Raw genomic sequence first — 17,805 nt, forward strand, 5'->3', positions numbered from 1 at the left:
CATTTTTGGCATTTCACATGTTATTACATTCTTAAATGATAATTTGAAAGGTCTTTCGCACAATTATGACATGATTCATGAATATCACGGGTCATAAATCAAACAGAATTCATAAATGAATTTCAGGAATGTTAGGAAATTTGGGACGTCATCATCTTGGAATGCCAGGAATATTAGGAAAGTTAGGAATGTGGGGTTCCTCTGAGGTAAAAAAAAGCAATATACTTGTCCTAGTTATGGAAATTATTTATGAAATGCATTTATGAATGTTATTATTGGCATTCGTGGACCCCCATCCCGGTCATTCTTGGCATTTCACATGTAATAACATTCACAAATCTAATTTTATAACTTTTTTTTGCGTAAATATGATGGGTCATAAATCAATCATTATTCATAAATATGACACGTTATAGATTTATAATGCCAGGAGTGTTAGGAAGAAAGCTACATTCTATTTCGCTCTCACATTACATAAACAAACTCAAATCTTGATTAGTCATAATGAGGGGTGGGTAACCCAAAATGATTAAAGAGCCATAACCGACAAAAAAACAATAACAAATATGTCTGGAGCCTCAAAAACTGGAAATCCTCATATAAACGCTTTTTTAAATGAATACAAAAAAAGGAATCATACATTTAAAAAAAATTATACTGCCTATTTATTTGAAATATACTTAAGGCATCCGGAATGGTTATGAATATGTTATGTCTATCCAAGGGCAGCGCTATAGAGCCACATGTGACTCCAGAGCATAGGTGTCAAACAGGTGGCCCGTGGGCCGAATCAGGCCCACCAAGAGACAGTTTCTTCCCCACAGCCATTACCACCCTAAACAGACACCGCACAAAAAAACTGAAAACTGTTGCAAAAAACTACCTCACACGAATGTAAAATGGTACTCACGTACATGCTGTCTGCACTATGTTTGTTCACTGCTCAAAACAGATACCGCACAAAAAAACTGGAAACTCGTGCCAACACTACCTCATACGAATATAATGGTACTCATGTCTATGTTCTTGCACATGTCGACTGCACTACGTTTACTGCTCACCTTGCGCAATGTCTGACCATTTCCTTTTTCTGCACTATGATGTCTATGTTTGCACCAATGCATATGCTGACTATTTTTTGCACTATGATGACTTTGCACCAAATGCAATATTGCACAACCCTTACGATACCAACGGTATCACGACAACACTGTATGCAACATCCCACATGCCGACATTTCTTGTGTAAATACCATGTAAATTATAACTATAGCCTTATCCCCCTTGTTTTATAACCTTATCTTCTCTGTTCCTTTATCTTCTTGGCTCATACCTCACTGTGAATGTGTAAAACTGGAGTGTCATGCCCAATTTCGTTGTCACAATATGTTAACCCATTTTTTAACAATGACAATAAAGGTATATTCTATTCTATTCTATTCTATTCTATTCTAATCAGGCCCGCAAGACGACACTGAGGGAAGCTCTAGAGAAAAATGAGCTGCAGTGTCAAATATGTCCACTTGATGTCAGCCAAGCCAAGTACCACTCGCAAAGCAACTATAGTAGTCTCTCTCTCTCTCTCTCTCTCTCTCTCTCTCTCTCTCTCTCTCTCTCTCTCTCTCTCTCTCTCTCTCTCTCTCTCTCTCTCTCTCTCTGCCTCTCTCTTTCTTTTCACTGTCTCTCTCTCTCTCTCTCTCTTTCTTTTCACTGACTTGCTCTCTCTCTCTTTCTCTTTGTTTTCACTGTCTTTTTCTTTTTACTCTTTCTCTAATTCTTTCTCTCTCTTTTCTTTCAATCACTCTTTCTCACCCTTTTTTCTATTTGTCTTTTTTCTTTTTCACACCCTCTCTCTTTCTCTCCTTTTTCCTATTTTTCTCTCTTTCATTTTTCTCTTTCATTTTTTCCTTTTTTTCTCACTTTTTCTTTGTCTTTCTCACTGCCTTTCCTTCACTCTCTCATTCTCATTCCCACTCTTTTCCTCTCTCTTTCTCTCTTTTCTTTTTCTTTTCTAGTCAGGTCAAGTCATATTTATTTGTATAGCCCATAATCACAAAGAGTCTCAAAGGGCTGCACGGATCAAAGACTATTGCAAACTACAGACTATTATGACACCATCCCCTGATCTAAAACCTACATGAGGGCAAATAATACACAGATATTGTCAACATAAAATATAGGCTATTCATTAGCAGTAGAATAGAACTGTGTTTTAAGTTTAAATGTAAACATTTCCACTGAGATTGGAGATCAGATCTCAGGGGGAAGAGCATTCCACAGCACCGGGGCCTGATTTTTCTCTCCCTAGTTCTCACTTTATTTATCTTTTTCTTTCTTTGTTTTTCCTTTTCTATCTCTTTCTCTCACCCACCCTTTCTCTTTCTCTCTAATGCGCTCTCTCCATTTCTCTCACTCTTTCTCCCTTTTGTGTCTTACCTTCTCTCTCTTACTCTGTCACCCTTGTTCTCTCTCTCTTTCCTGCTCTCCATTTTCCTCCTTCTCTTTATTTACTGGTATGGCCCCCGTGAGGTTTTTTTTCTCGCATGTGGCCCCCAGCTCAAATGAGTTTGACACCCCTGCTCTAGAGCCACAAGTTGCTGACCCCCGAATCATACTATTAATACCCAAAGTAGCTGGCATCAGCACCCATACCTGGTATCAGTACTCATTCATCCTTACCTTCGTCCTTACATGCCCTTCTTGAGAAACCTCAACGGAAATGTAATCATTCTAATGGACCAATATGTTACAGCAACAGCTGCTGTTTCAACACTTTTGTTTTTTTTTGATGGGGAATAACAAAAAAGGATATAAGTAAGGTGGGGCAGCACGGCGTCGCAGTGGTTAGCGCGTTTGCGGCACAGTTCTAAGGTCTTGGGAACCTCCTGTGTGGGTTCAAATCCAGCTACCAGACTTACTGTGCGGAGTTTGTCTGTTTTTTTCCCCGTGGGTTTCCTCCGGGCACTCCGGTTTACTCCCACATTCCAAAGACATGCATTTTAGGTGGATTGGCCAGTTCAAATTGTCCCTAGGTGTGAATGAGCGAGCGAGTTGTCTGTCCCTGTGTGCCCTGCGATTGGCTGGCAACCAGTTCAGGGTGTCCCCTGCCCACTGCCCGATGATTGCTGGGATGGGTTCCAGCATCCCCGCGACCCTACTGAGGATAAGCGGTGCAGCTAATGAGATGATAATGACATGAGATATAAGTAAGTGTCTCAATATGGCACAATTCAAGAAATATGAAGGGTTCACCGCTACCATAAGTTTCTTCTATTTCTTTTATTATGTGGTTATTTTTAAGCAATTTTAGGCGGTCGGCTTTGATGAAAGTGGATATGGTAATTTCTAATTACAGTAGATAGTTACTTTCAAAGTAGTGCGCTAGTTGGTGTCAGTAATGTAGGGGTAATGTTACGACTTTTTAAATGAAGTATACAGTTACTGTGACTAATTACTTTTTTTCAGTACCATGCCCAACACCGGTCTTGTGTATCCCAGTCGAGTTTCAACAAGACCTTCCTTACTTGTGGTTTGAAAATCTCAATATTTGCAGTGGTAAAAAAAAAACAGAGACACAAAATAAGAATGAAAACGCTTACTCATTGTTGCAGACGCTCGTAGCTGTGCGATATTTGTCCAGGTTTTGTGTGCTGCTACACGAAGGTGGCCTGACCTGAGCGGCACATCCTGTGATCTTGCTGAGAGCCTCCAGATCCTCCTTAGAGAGCAAATCTGCAACCATGACCAAAATCATTTACAGTGAAGCACTCAAACCTATCCATCCGTTCATTTTCTGCACCGCTTATCCTCACTAGGGCCGTGGGGGTGGCAGAGCCCATCCCAGCTGACTTTGGGCAGTGGGCAAGGGACACCCTGAACTGGTTGCCAACCAGTCACAGGGCACACAGAGACAGACAACTCACTTTCATTCACACCCAAGGATAATTTGGAGTCACCAATCAACCTGCCATTCATGTCTTTGGAATTTGGGAGGAAACCGGAGTGCCACACAGGCACAGGGAGAACATGCAAACTCCGCACATGGACGCTGCGGTAGCTGCAATTGAATCCTGGACTACTGCACCCTGACGCGCTAACTGTTCAGCCGCCGTGCCAGTCGCACTCAACCCATCCGACCATCCAAGTTTTGTGCCTCGTACCTGTTGCGTTGAGAGAGCGTTTGTGAATGTGGTTGACTCTCTGCTGCAAAAGCTTGAGCGTCTGCGCCATGTAGTCTGCGGCCCTCACAGAGGAGCGTGTTTCCCCCCGAGGTTGCTTCAAGATCCGAAGGGCATCATGAGGACTCACCACATTCTTGCGAACCCGCCTCAGGCTCCTGAAAGTGGAAAAGGATTTGAAATATCCTTGAAGGGTTACCCACAATGTTTGGTGTGTCAAATGTAGTCGCGAAAACACCATCTAAAATTCTTGTGTTATAAGTATAATGACTACCGTATTTTCCGGACTACTAGGTGCACCCTCAAAATATTCTTCTCTAAATTATTTTTTCATATACTGTATGCACACCCAAAATATAGTCTTTCAGTATTTTCTTTCCCTCCATATATAAGGCGCACCGGTCTATAAGGCGCATGGAATTAAAACTACTGTAAGGGCTAGGGTTGCAAAAAATACATTTTTTTGCGCATTTGTTGATCAGTCAGGATATATCACTGATGACAATTGGATGCAACATGAATCAAACCCAGATCGCGGCGTGGAGTGTGCCAGATCCTATCCACTAGACCACTAGGAATACAGACGACACATGAAAAGGCATTTGGTTTTGTTTCAGTATCACACTATTGTTTGTCACCACACCGAATAGTTAAATTTGATTTTTGGGCAGAGCAGTGAGGATATTGTCAGACATTAATTTGGTCCGTGGTACAAGAAAGCTACAAGATTCTAAACTGAATGAAAGGCATTGTGGGAAGTAATTTGGTCATCTTGAAAGATATAAATGAACGAATGGCCGCAGATATTCAAAACTTTTATCACTTACCATTCTGAGAAAAAGTTAAACATATCCAGCAACATGACTAAAAATAGTGTCTTTATGTGTATCAACATGCCTAGTGGTATAATGGGTAGAATATGGCATTTCCCCTGCCTAGATAAGGGTTTGAATTGCGATGAATTTAATATTATGCAATTATAACCGATCATCCCTGTCGCTAATGCGTATTATTGTGTGTCTTGTAGTCCAGAAAATACAATAAAAGGCGCACCTGACTATAAGTGGCGTGAAATTAAAGCTACAGGGAGAGTGAGGGTTGCAGTAGAAAAAACCCCATCAGATTTAAAAAAAAAGTGAGGGTATCATACAACATAAATACCGATTCACTACTAAATTAACTTCATGAAAGGTTACCATATGTAGAAGCGTTTCATTGTATTTATGCATTTTCGATTCTATTCACTGTATTAACGGCCTAAATTTCTGTTTTTTTTAGACGCGCTGGGTAGTACAGAATTAACGGTTCCATTAACTGACTTGAACCATACAAAGCATTTATATAAAATGATTTGGTCAATTTTGCACAGATAACATTAAATGGCTAGCTAGCTTACTATGTATGGTAGCAAGCAAGCTTATGTATTTTTTTCAATGCTTTATTGAACAAAACACATTTACATACAAATATACCAATGGAATGATGAGTAAAAATTATAAATTTAAACAAATACATCAAATAATCCAAAAAGTATATAAAATACAAAACTGCCAGGGGGAAACCTGTTACAAAAAATACCCAAACATTTACAAATTCTATTAGTTTTGATGGCCTTTTGGTTGGACATGAGCGTTATGAAAATAAAGTACTGTATTATATTTAAAGCTGATAAAACACATTTTTATACCCATTCATTTGCACTTATGAATGTAGAATTTAGCTGTAATCATCAAAGCTTATGTTGTTTGATTCATTTTACAATAATAATATTGGATTTACAGTAATACCTTGTTTTTTGCAGGGGTTACCTTTTCAAAAAATAACTTGTGATAGGCATAATATGCGAGGTATAAACCTTTTTTCTTTATGATATACTGTACAATTAAATATTCTATTAACCACTGAAACCAAAGAAAACCCCTTCTTGCAGTAATTGTTTCACCAATACATGTAATTTGTACATACTTTTCCTTTTTTCTAAAAATGTTTTATTCTTTTTCAAATAACCACGGTACTGTCATATACTAAGCGGGGGAATGATTAGCCAATCCGAAAGCAGAACTCAACGCAAGATGCAAATCAGAAAATTAGCAAAACAGTGAAAAGTAAACCGCGTAATAGCAACTGTGTTTCACTTTATATTATGTCTTTTAGTTTTGGTACATAAATTTATTCTACTGCGTGTTAATGTACGTTATTACTTGAAAATTGTAACTGTAGTATTTCTTAAAGTTTAAGTATTTAAAATCAATGAACCCTGGCAAGGGTCTACATCCTACCGAGTTCAATTGATGAATGAATGAATTTTATTCAAGCGTGGTACAAAGAATAAAAACAGCATCAACCACAAATTGACAACAAAATATTTACACAAAACAGAAACAGAAAACTGTTTTTAGTCTAAATGAAAAATTCATGTAACTTACTCTGCTCTGGAGTACGTGTAGGCATCGTCAACAATCTTTTTGGCATCCTCGAAGCTTTTTCGAAGAAGAGAGCTACCAAGATGTCCTACAAAGAGGGAAGAAAAAGTGAGGGAAAAAATCCTGAATTTGGATGAAACCCACAAGAAAACAAAGATAATATTCTATCTACCGGTTGTTGTCAAGTGTGCCGGCACCAGGCAGATGCCGAGAATGATGAAGGTGGAGGAAAGCATCTCTGGAAATGAGTGAAAACACCACAGGTAGCAAATGAGATAAATTAGGTAACCACAAATCAAGATGTCAATTTGAGCAGCTGACGTAACTAAATATTCTGGAAGTGCAAGTTGAGGCTACAAAAGCATTACCTGTCAGACAAGTGTGAGAATGCTGACGGTCGGTGATGAGGCCCTTCTGTTTTTATCTGCTTGCACGTGGAGGCCTCGCCCCTTCAACCCTTCAGATTTCTCATTGTCAGGAAAAAGACACGTTTTCCTTCTTCCTTATTATATTTCTCTTCCCACAACTTGATAAGATGCGATTTTGTAGCATACTGTTACGTCATAAAATTATCTGGAATTGACGGAAAGGCCATATACTAGAAACTGGATCAAATGATGCATTATTTAAAAGGTTCACTGTTTATGATGTAGTACGGGTTGTTGTCATTATTTATTCTGGATGTGCATTACAAGTATTGCAAGGCTTTCTGATTATTGTCAAACAATTTCTCAAAACAAAAACACGTCACGACCAGAACGGAATCAGGACCCACATGCGTAACGCTAACCACAAGTTTATTGAGAGAAAGAGGAAGGGCAGCACGCGCGATCTGGTGCTCGCTGGACACGGGGAGCAAGCTGCTCACAGAATCAGATTGTGTTGCGTATACGGAAATGGAAAGACGGAAAAAACAGGTTGATAGCTGGGACAGGAGAGCAAAAACATGGTCGGGATCAAAAACAGGTCGTAGTTGGAGACAAACGGGGAAATCAGGAACGGACGGGTGGAAAAACGGGTGCAAAAAGCGGGACCGACGGGAGTCTGTCATGGTTGCCATGGTGCCTAATTGGTCCCCGCCGTGTGGCGCCAGGTTCTGTCACGGTTGCCGCGGCGCCCAAAAGCCCCCGCCCACTGACACCAGCTGAAACGCGTTGACAAATTGCTGCCGGACTACTTAAACGCGGTTTTGCGTCCTGCTAGACTCTGTGTGATATGCCAAGTCCTGTGAATTTGCCTGTGTTTTGATCCCGTTTTATTTTCGGCCCGATCTGTTTGATTTTGACCACTCACTCCTTAGTTCTGATCTCGATCTACTTCCGCGACCATCGATCCCCAGATCGAGTGTGTGTGCATTCCTCCTCTTCCCAATAAATTGTGAGCAACATTATGCGATTGGGTTCTCATTCTCGTTTCCTGTCCTGGTTCGTGACAGAGTCAGATTCAAAGTGCTTGGCTTGTAGAAACAGAGGTTCATTGACGGACTGACAACAGGCGAGTGAAAGGACTGAGCTTGAAAAGGACGGGGAACCAATCAGGTATCCCGCTGCGGCTGGCGCCAAACGAGCTGGCACAGGTGATACTAATCAGTCATCATGACACACGTGAAATAGAAAAACAAATGAAGAAGCTACATAAACCATAAAACAAAAGACATATTCAGAAAGGAGTGAGCAGAAGCGTAGCTTATTAGCGCTCACCCCTTCACACAACAAAACAAATATGTAAATATACACACATAGATATACAGTTGTGATCAAAAGTTTACATACACTTGTGAAGAACATAATGTCATGGCTCTCTTGAGTTTCTAGTTATTTCTACAACTCTGATTTTTCTCTGTTGGAGTGATTGGAACAGATAGTTCTTTGTCACAAAAACATTTATGAGGTTCGGTTAATTTATGACTTTATTATGGGTTAACCTTGATATGCTTCTTACGGAGCTACTCCTTGGTGTTCCTGGCTGTGTGCTTCGGGTTGTTTTCGTGTTGGAAGACCCAGCCACGACCCATCGTCAATGCTCTGACTGAGGGAAGGAGGTTGTTCCCCAAAAGCTACCCCAAAGCATGATGCATCCCCATTTTTCAATGTACTCTTCATTCTTCTTTTTCCAAATGCGCTTGGTGGAATTATGACCAAAAAGTTCTGTTTGGGTCTCATCTGACCACAAAACCTTCTCCCCTGTATCATCTAGATACAACAATTATTGGATTTAGGGAAAAGTTTCCACTTCAACTTTTGTGGGATGGAGAAAAAAACAAACGAGCGTGCATTCTTTCCATTTCCGGATGGTCGCCGATCAAAATAGGAGAGTGATAAAATCTAATAAGAGTATCTACTAAAAGAGGACCTCAAGACATAAGATTTCCTCTATGTTTGTTATTTTTTTACTTCGTATCACAACGCTGCGCCTAGCAACATAAAAAATACAGCAATCAAAGTGTGGTGCGCAACACAAATTAGTACCGCTAATAAATCAATATACAAGGAAAGAGAAAGATTAAGGGCAATAAAGAAAGAAACTGGTTGACGGAAGTATATATAAATATAATTAATTGCATAATATAAATGGAATAGAGCGCTTAGAGATGGATCTTCAAGGTCATTGAGAACAAAGAAGGGACATGTGTCCATAAGTTGATTTTTAGTGGTTTAAAATTCAAACTGTAAAATGACATAAATGAGTCAAAACAACTAGAGGATGCCAGATATCTAAATTCAGCCAATTCTCACCCTTTTTAAAGGTAAATTGTGTATTATTTGACCACCAGATGTCGCTGTGTTGTGTAATGCGACTGAAAACGAGTTTTAAAAAGCACAAGGGGAACAAAAACACAAACTACGGAGAATCAAAGGACTAAACAGCACCCAGCATTTTGTGTCAAGACCAAAACGGGAGGAGGACCCAGATGCGTAACGTTGCTCACAAGTTTATTGAGCTATAGAGGAAAAACCAGCGCCAGCTATCCGGTGCTCACTGGACGAGGGAAGCAAGATCAAAGTGTGTTCGGAATGTGGAAGTGGATCTTCCGGAGCGGGGGATTGTAGCGTGGTCAAATTGGAAAAAACGGGTCGTTAGCCAGGACAGGAGATCAGAACCTGGTTAGGGTAAAAAAAACGGGTCGTAGCCAGAGACAAACGGGTAAATCAGGAACAGACGGGAGTCAGAGTCAAAATGCTTGCCTTGTGTAAACAGAGATTTGCTGACGGACTGACAAAGGGCGATTGAGATCACTGAGCTTCAATAGGAAGGGGAACCAATCAGGTAACCAGCAGCAGCTGGCGCCAAACGAGCGGGCATAGGTGAGTGTAATGAGTAATCATAACATTTTGCAAGGTTTTTGTTTTGCAACAAGATGGCCAGGTGAGGCTCATGTTATATATAATAATTGCCAATTTCTAAACCTAAGAGTGTTTTAAAAATGTATGTTTATATGACAGTTCATGTTTTTTTGCTGATTATATAAATCAATGTTGTTCTTTTTTAACAAAAATGAATGAAGTTTGTTTTTACCACAAGGAAATAATGCACACTATCCCTTTAACTGCCAAATTTGATGTATCGTTATTGTTGTGCTGCAAATTACAATTCAACATATTATACAGTTTGTGATTTCCTAGTAGTTGTCCGTCATCCATGCATGATGTATTGTCTGAATACTTCATCCTAGGTAGTGAAGGAAGGGAGCTTTTCTTCTCTGCGGGTTCTAAACAACATCTGGGTTGCAAGACTAAATGAGTAAAAGAAGCACTGGAGTGAAGCACTTCTGCTATGGTTTTCATCACAATAAAAAATAAGAATACAAACAGAGCTGTGAGTTCTTCATGAAGAAATTGACAAAATGGCTATCCAGCCATCTATTTTTTGTGCTGCTTATCCTCAGTTGGGTCGTGGGGGTGCCGGAGCCCATACCAGGGGACGCCCTTAACTGGTTGCCAGTCAGTCGCAGGGCACACAGAGACGCACAATGCACTTGCTCATTCACACCTAGGGAAAATTTGGACTGGCCAATTAACCTGACATGCATGTTTTTGGAATGCGGTTGGAAACCGGAGTGCCCGGAGTAAAACCTACACAGGCACAGGGGAGTACATGAAAACTCCGCACAAGGTAGCTGCGGTAGCTGTAATTGATCCCTGGACTTCCCACACCTGTCAACCTCCACGGCTCCATGCCCTTACAAAATGTTGTATTTTCCCTTACAAAATACAAAATAATATTTTTACACCATATTTTTTTTTTCAAATGTGTTTATTTATGTAGTTTAACATGTTATAGTGTACATGTGTTTCGTTATATCATATATATATATATATATATATATATATATATATATATATATATATATATATATATATATATATATATATTGTTAACTAACATTTTGTTGTGAGATACTGAGTTGCTCGACATGAATGAGGTTTATTATAAAAAAAGTTCAAAAATTAAGTAGCTTAGACGTTCACTGTAGAAGGGAAAAATACATGCAAATATAATTATGTAGAATAATACATTTTTCTTATTCAAATTATTAATTCATTTTCTACATAAACTATTGTTGGTAACATACTGATTAAAGGGATAACCACAAACCTGTCTTTTTTTCATTTTCTCCTTTTATTTTTTCCTTTTTTTCTTAACTTCTTTATACAACAATAATGATTCGTAATATAATGCATCAAAGCAAGTGAGCCGTTTTAGAGCCGGCTCTCTTTAATGAGTTGGGCCAAAAAAAAACGGTTTTCTAAAAAGAGACGGACTTCCTTTCACATAACTACCACATGAAATCAGAGGCGGCAGATGCATGCGCACAGTAGCATCAAACCGCTCGCTTCATTTGCTACGAAAAAAACGATACCGAGATAGCGGCGATGGTACCCATGATTGACAAATTTGCGTTTTTCCGTACAGATTTTCTACACGTCTTAAAATACATAATAAACGTACTTTGTACAATGCAGAGACTGTATAATAGAGGGATAACAACAACAAGTATTTACTTCATTCAAATATACAGTTTGGTTAATGAGCATTTTTCCAAGAACTACAATATTCAAATTTCCCAAAATAGATAGTTTAGTGTTGTTTTTAACCTCAACCTAAAAATATCAAAATTTTACACAATGATACTTGAAACGGCTCTTTTTGAAATTTTAAGTATCACATTGTACCATATGTCATGATTACTGATCACTATCACCTGTGCCCGCTCGTTTGGTGCCAACCGCTGCGGGCTATCTGAATGGTTCCCTCTCATTTTTAAGCCCAGTCCTTTCACTCTCCTGTTGTCAGTCCGTCAGCGAACCTCTGTTTCTACAAGGCAAGCATTTTGACTCTGACTTCTGCTGGTCCTGCTTTTTGCACCTGTTTTTCCACCCGTCCATTCCTGATCTCTCCGTTTGTCTCCGGCTTCGACCTGTTCTTGACCCTGACCACATTTGCTCTCCCGTCCCGGCTTACGACCTGTTTTTGAACCCGACTATGTTTTTGCTCTCCTGTCCTCGCTATCGACCTGTTCTTTCCGTTCTTGACACAGCCATCTCCCGCTCCGGAAGATCCACTTCGTGTAACTGGCTTGCTTCCCACATCCAGCGAGCACCGGATCGCGGGCGCTACCCTTCTTCTTTCTATCAATAAACGTGTGGTTAACGCTACGCATTTGGGTCTTGATTCCTTTCTGGTCGTGACACCATATGCATTACATCACTTTTGGCTTTCATATTTTTGTTGAAAAACAAACTCCATGGCGATGACGTTACATGTCTTGCTTTTGTGCCATTTTAAAGATTCTTTGTCCCATAAAAGACTTTGCATTTTATATATTTTTGTATCTACAATTAAAATATTTAGGTATTTGAATGACTGAATGGCGATACATGTATTAAAAAACAGTATGAGTTGCATCTATGATCTACAGAAATAACTGATGCTTTCTAGAATATCAATTGAGTACTAATGCACTTATATCTATAGACATGTTTTGAGCAATCCTGACCTATAAAAATTCACTTCCTTTATACGTTCTATATTAAAGATACATCTTTCGGATATACCTCATAAAATAAGCGATGTCTAGCAGTTTGCCCATCGTTATTTGCAACATCCCAAAGAGTTGCGTCAAAGTTATTTGAGTTCCCGTTCAGAGGACCCGAAAAAGCAGAAATCTGCGGTTCTCTCTCAAAGCACGTTGGCTAACATTTCAGCATGTAGCAAGTCACATTTCACCAGCGTCTTCGTTTCCCAGCTAACTCATTTATTGTTCTTTGAAAACAAAGAAACGACGTTTCAAAGCATTCTCTATTTGTTCAATGCGAAAATTTTATATAATTAGACAGCGTAACGAGCCGGGACGAACAATTGTACCTGCGTGCTATGTTACGTTTTTTTCCTCATATTGCAAAATGAATGCGTGACTGGAACAGCGCCAGATGGCAGTAACTATTCTTTGTGGACAGATAGAAGAACAACAACAAATGATTGTTAGGAATGTAATTAAATTTGACTATTCGTAGATGAATGTGATCGGATAAAAAGGTTTATATTACCGTAATTTGTGAAGTTGATAATGGTTTTAGATTAGAAATGAAGAGCATAATTTTTCTACTGGTGTGGGTATGTCATTCTAAGAGCCATTCTAAAGCTCCTTTATCTCTACACGGTTCTGTCTTAGTTAAAAGCCTTGCTACAGCATTTTGTACCAGCTGCAGGCTCTTGATGCTATATTTGGGGGACCGGAGAGTAGTACATTACAGTAATCGAGATAGGACGTAACAAATGCTAAATTATAATCTTTGCGTAAAACTGTGAAAGCATAGGGGAAAATTTTGCAATGTTGTGAAGGTGGATCAAAACTGTTCTAGTAATATTCTTAATGTGTACCTGGAAAGGCAGATTGGGGACATTGTTACTTTCGAAGTTAAAATTAGTATGGAGGCATCTTTGGATATTACATTTTTCATTATAGATCAGGGGATGGTGTAATAAAAGTCTGTAGTTTTCAATAATCCGTGATCTGTAAAGCCCTTTGAGACTCCTTGTGATTAAGGGAGTCACAAATAAACATGACTTGACATGACTGTGTCATATTTTGCACAAATCTTACTGCACCCCGTAAAAAGACCACAGGGCGGAATTTCATGGGGTAGCCATAATTTTAAAATAGTGTTTGTTGCTGCAAAATACAAACACGCGACACTATTTTAAAAATGTCGGGTATAACAAACTGAACTTTGTTTTCTCTACTACCCTCTCTGAGGTTTTTGAGTTTTTCCTTGCCCTCATGTAGGTTTCAGATCAGGGGATGGTGTAATAATAGTCTGAAGTTTGCAATAATCTGTGGTTTGTGCAGCCCTTTGAGATGCTTTGTGATTAAGGGCGTCACAAATAAACATGACTTGACTTGAACAATCATTGGTGGGTAGTGCCCAAACATAGCAAGTTTTAAGTCCTTGGTCCCAGGTATAGAACCTCAACAAAAAAGATACTTAAGACCGGGCTCCCAGGGACTAAGAACTGGTAACTTTTTCATAATGGAAAACCAAAGAAGGCTGAGCAAGGCGAGGAAGCCCAGAACCTGTTAGTGGAAAAAAGGCATCTGAGTCCAAAAAATCGGTAAAAACGATGATGCAAAATAAAAACAAATTACAAAAATTTGGCTCAAACATTTTACCTCAAAATTGCTCATTCTATCAGAGACCCTATAAGCAACTCGTTTTTCAAACATTATTTAGCTATTTTCACAATTGAGATAAGGAATCTTTTGGATTCAAATTCAGAGAATTCGGGAGATTTATATTCTAAAGAAGGGCAGCACAGTGGTTAGCGCATGTGCGGCACAGATCTGAGGTCATGAGATCGAACCTTCCTGTGCGGTGTTTTCATGTTCTCCCCATGCTTGCGTGGGTTTCCTCCGGGCACTCCGGTTTCCTCCCACATTCCAAAAACATGTTAGTCAGGTCTAAATTGTCCCTAGGGGTGAATGAGTGAGTGAGTTGTCTGTGTCTGTGTGCCCTGCGACTGGCTGGCAACCGGTTCAGGGTGTCCCCTGCCCACTGCCCGAAGACAGCTGGGATGGGCTCCAGTACCCCCGTGACCCTACTGAGGATAAGCTGAAAAAAGTTTCAAAGTTTATACGATTGTCAAAATTTGTGATTGTTTAATCATAGACTAATTTTTGATTGATTGTTTGACATTTTTATTTTTTTCCCAACCGCTCAACCAAGAAAAAAAACGCAAATAAAGTAAAGGGCTCATGGGAAAAACAGAGCTTATCTTGGTCCTGTCACCTTGACAGTCTTAACATTCTTCATATTGATTAATCTGTGAGTTGTTGCAGTTCTAGTTCCAATTAAATCTTGGCAAACAAAGAAATTGCAATCAGCATTAAATTCTTTATTAATTCAGTGATTTTTGTTTTTAAAAGTATGTAACTTTTTTGACAAGTGAAGTTGTGTTTATTTGTATGTCCCTTAATCACAAGAAGTCTCAGAGTGCTGCTCAGACCAATGACTAGTACACACTGTCAATACACGATCCCTTGATCTAAAACCTACATGAGGGCAAGGAAAAACTCAAAACTTCAGCATTAGGGACAAAGGGGGAAATTAAATCCGAAAGATATGAGGGAGCAAGTCCATGCATAATTTTGTATAATACCAACAGGATCTTAATATCACATGATAAACTGAGAGGAAGGTAATGCAGGTTGGCTAAGATGAGGGTTACGTGATCAATCTATCTCGTCTTAGTTAAAAGCCTCTCTGCAGCATTTTGTTCCAGCTGCAGGCTCTTGATGCGAGACTTGGGGGACCGGAGAGTAGTACATTACAGTAATCGAGACAGGAGGTAAAAAACGCATGAATTATAATGTCCGCATCCGACTGAGACAGCATAGAGCGAATTTTAGCAATGTTGTGAATATGGAGAAAAACTGTTCTAGTAATATGCTTGATGTGTACCTGGAGGAAAATGTGACACTTAAATGTATTACTGAGTCACTCTGGATTATATTAAATTGTTCAGAGCAGTGTTTGAGAATAATAAACATTTCAGTCTTTTCAGTGTTGGGGCGCAAGAAGTTAAGTGACATCCATTATCTCGTATTAAACCCTGAATTAAGGTGTAATGTCCCATGTCGAGAATTTTATATATATGTAATTTAATGAACTACAAGTTTTATTGAGATTATATTTCATATTGAATATTTATATTTGAAGACCTTAAAATATATTTAAAAAATAGGCTTGATTTTGTTGTTATTTTCAAGTTAAAATTCAAATAACTGCAGTATCTATAAGCTTATTTTAGAATTTTGGAAAAAAGGTGTCAGAACCAGAACAGATAGGTAACTTTTCTCACACAAGCTTTATTTTATGGGAATGGGCCAGTCATGCACGCTAACCCAAACTCCAGTGATTCGGCGATCGCTGGGCGGAAGAAGTAAGGCAGAAGTCTGGCGTGGAACAACAGGAAGCCAGAGGCCGACGAGATCGATATCAGTTACACGAGCAGATACCGGACGGATGGGGTCGATATCGGACAGGACGGGACGGACAGGATTGATATCAGATACAGGAGACTGGAGTTTGATAACAAACAGGACGAGAAAGACGGGATCGATACCGGACAGGATACACAAGCAGAATACCGGACAGAGTAAAAACACACGTCTTCCGGGTGCAGAGGTTTGTTGATGGACTGACAAAGGGTGAGTGAGAGCACTGAGCTTAAACAGGAGGGAAGCCAATCCGTCAACGAGCCGCAGCCAGCGCCAAACGGGCAGGGCCCATTGGGGGCAATGGGCAACCGTGACAAAAGGTCTCTTTTTTGGGGAAGGGGCGGTCATTGTTACCTTCAAAGTTAAAATTAGTATGGAGGCATCTTTGGATATTTTCCGCCAAATTTAAGTGCACAGATTTTGGGGGATTTTTTTTTAACAAGTATCAATTTCATTATATGCTAAGGGGCCAGAAATGGTCCTCATGCCGTAGTTTGGACAACCTAAGGTTTCAACAACCCTGTTTTATTCTGCACTGCGGCGTTGTGGAAGATCGTGAAACGATTTGTCATTCAAGAGAAGAAAAAAATAAGTGAGCCGGATCTCAAAGTTCACTCATCTATGAATACAGTGACACTGGACATTGCCCCGTATTTATCACAATTTCTGAGACATCAAACCAGTTTTACTCATTCGATTTCCTGAACATAACAAGGAAACAAAAGACCATTAACCCATCATGTTTCGACGCCTGATAAGAAAATGAATGGAGGAGATACCGGGAAAACACTAGAAATGAGTGTCCCGGTTGGTAACCCGGCTCCTAGGCTTTGTAGCGTATTATGAACTGACCGATAACGGATAATGGATAATGAATAACGAAGATAGATCAATAACCCTTAAAAAAAACCCTCTAAGGGGGGGCGTAATCAAAGACATAATCAAGGAGGAATAAAATGTACGAGGACAGTCTTTGAATAACTACATTTTCATCAAGCAAAGAGCAGTTAAAAGCTTTGTAAGAAATAGTACTGTTAGGAATAACACAGTTATAAATATCGCCGTAACGTAACTAATTACTTTTTGCGCCGTTACGACGCCGTTACCGTTACTTACTATTAAAAGTGGTCAAAAACGCCAACGGCGGTGTGTGTCCCCTGATACACCTGACGCAGTTATCAGCGACGCAGTTTTTTGCTCATGTCACTATTCAAAATAGCGACTAAAATATGGTTGGATAGCGATAACGAATGCAGTATTTACTATGCGCCGAAAGAAAAGGCGAATGAGGGCTGAGTTTTGACAGCACTCGACTCATTTCGTTCGCAAATGAAGCCCTTGGAAGTGAACAAAGGGAGGTGGCTACCCACCAATCAACAGCTGTTTACCTCCGAGACGCCTTTTATCTCTTATGATTGGTCAACGTGCATTTTTGGGGGGATTCTGTGTTGTTGACTTTATATTTGTTGAGCATATCCATCCATCCATTATCTCCACGGCTTATCCTGAATAGTGTTGCAGGGGTACTGGAGCCCATCCTAGCTATCTTCGGGCAGTGGGCAGGGGACACTCTGAACTGGTTGCCAGACAGTCGCAGGGCACACAAGACATACATCTCTCTTGCTCATTCACAGCATGAGCTAATTGGGACAAGCAAATTGATTTTTTTGGAATGTGGGAGGAAACCGGAGTGCCCGGAGTAAAC

The 17,805-nt window shown here is 39.7% G+C and overlaps 1 protein-coding gene and 1 long non-coding RNA gene across 2 annotated transcripts in view; one reads left to right on the forward strand and one right to left on the reverse strand.

Annotated features, from left to right (window-relative positions):
- The window catches only part of mpx (myeloid-specific peroxidase), a 26,004-nt gene extending 19,004 nt beyond the window's left edge, over nt 1–7,000 (reverse strand). Inside the window, exons 1-5 of the mRNA XM_088355610.1 lie at nt 6,970–7,000; nt 6,774–6,839; nt 6,605–6,689; nt 4,161–4,336; nt 3,600–3,732 (exon numbers count right to left, since the gene is read on the reverse strand). Coding sequence (XP_088211736.1) covers nt 3,600–3,732; nt 4,161–4,336; nt 6,605–6,689; nt 6,774–6,837 — 458 coding nt within the window. The 5' untranslated portion in view covers nt 6,838–6,839; nt 6,970–7,000. The remainder of the gene's footprint in view (nt 1–3,599; nt 3,733–4,160; nt 4,337–6,604; nt 6,690–6,773; nt 6,840–6,969) is intronic.
- The window catches only part of LOC148350549 (uncharacterized), a 13,039-nt gene extending 2,655 nt beyond the window's left edge, over nt 1–10,384 (forward strand). Inside the window, exons 2-3 of the long non-coding RNA XR_015853016.1 lie at nt 9,800–9,906; nt 10,275–10,384. This is a non-coding gene — a long non-coding RNA (uncharacterized LOC148350549). The remainder of the gene's footprint in view (nt 1–9,799; nt 9,907–10,274) is intronic.
- The last annotated feature ends 7,421 nt before the right edge of the window (nt 10,385–17,805 follow it).

Source organism: Urocampus carinirostris, chromosome 16 (assembly GCF_059441175.1).
Source record: "Urocampus carinirostris isolate Australia breed hairy pipefish chromosome 16, RoL_Ucar_1.0, whole genome shotgun sequence".
Lineage (NCBI taxonomy): Eukaryota > Metazoa > Chordata > Actinopteri > Syngnathiformes > Syngnathidae > Urocampus > Urocampus carinirostris.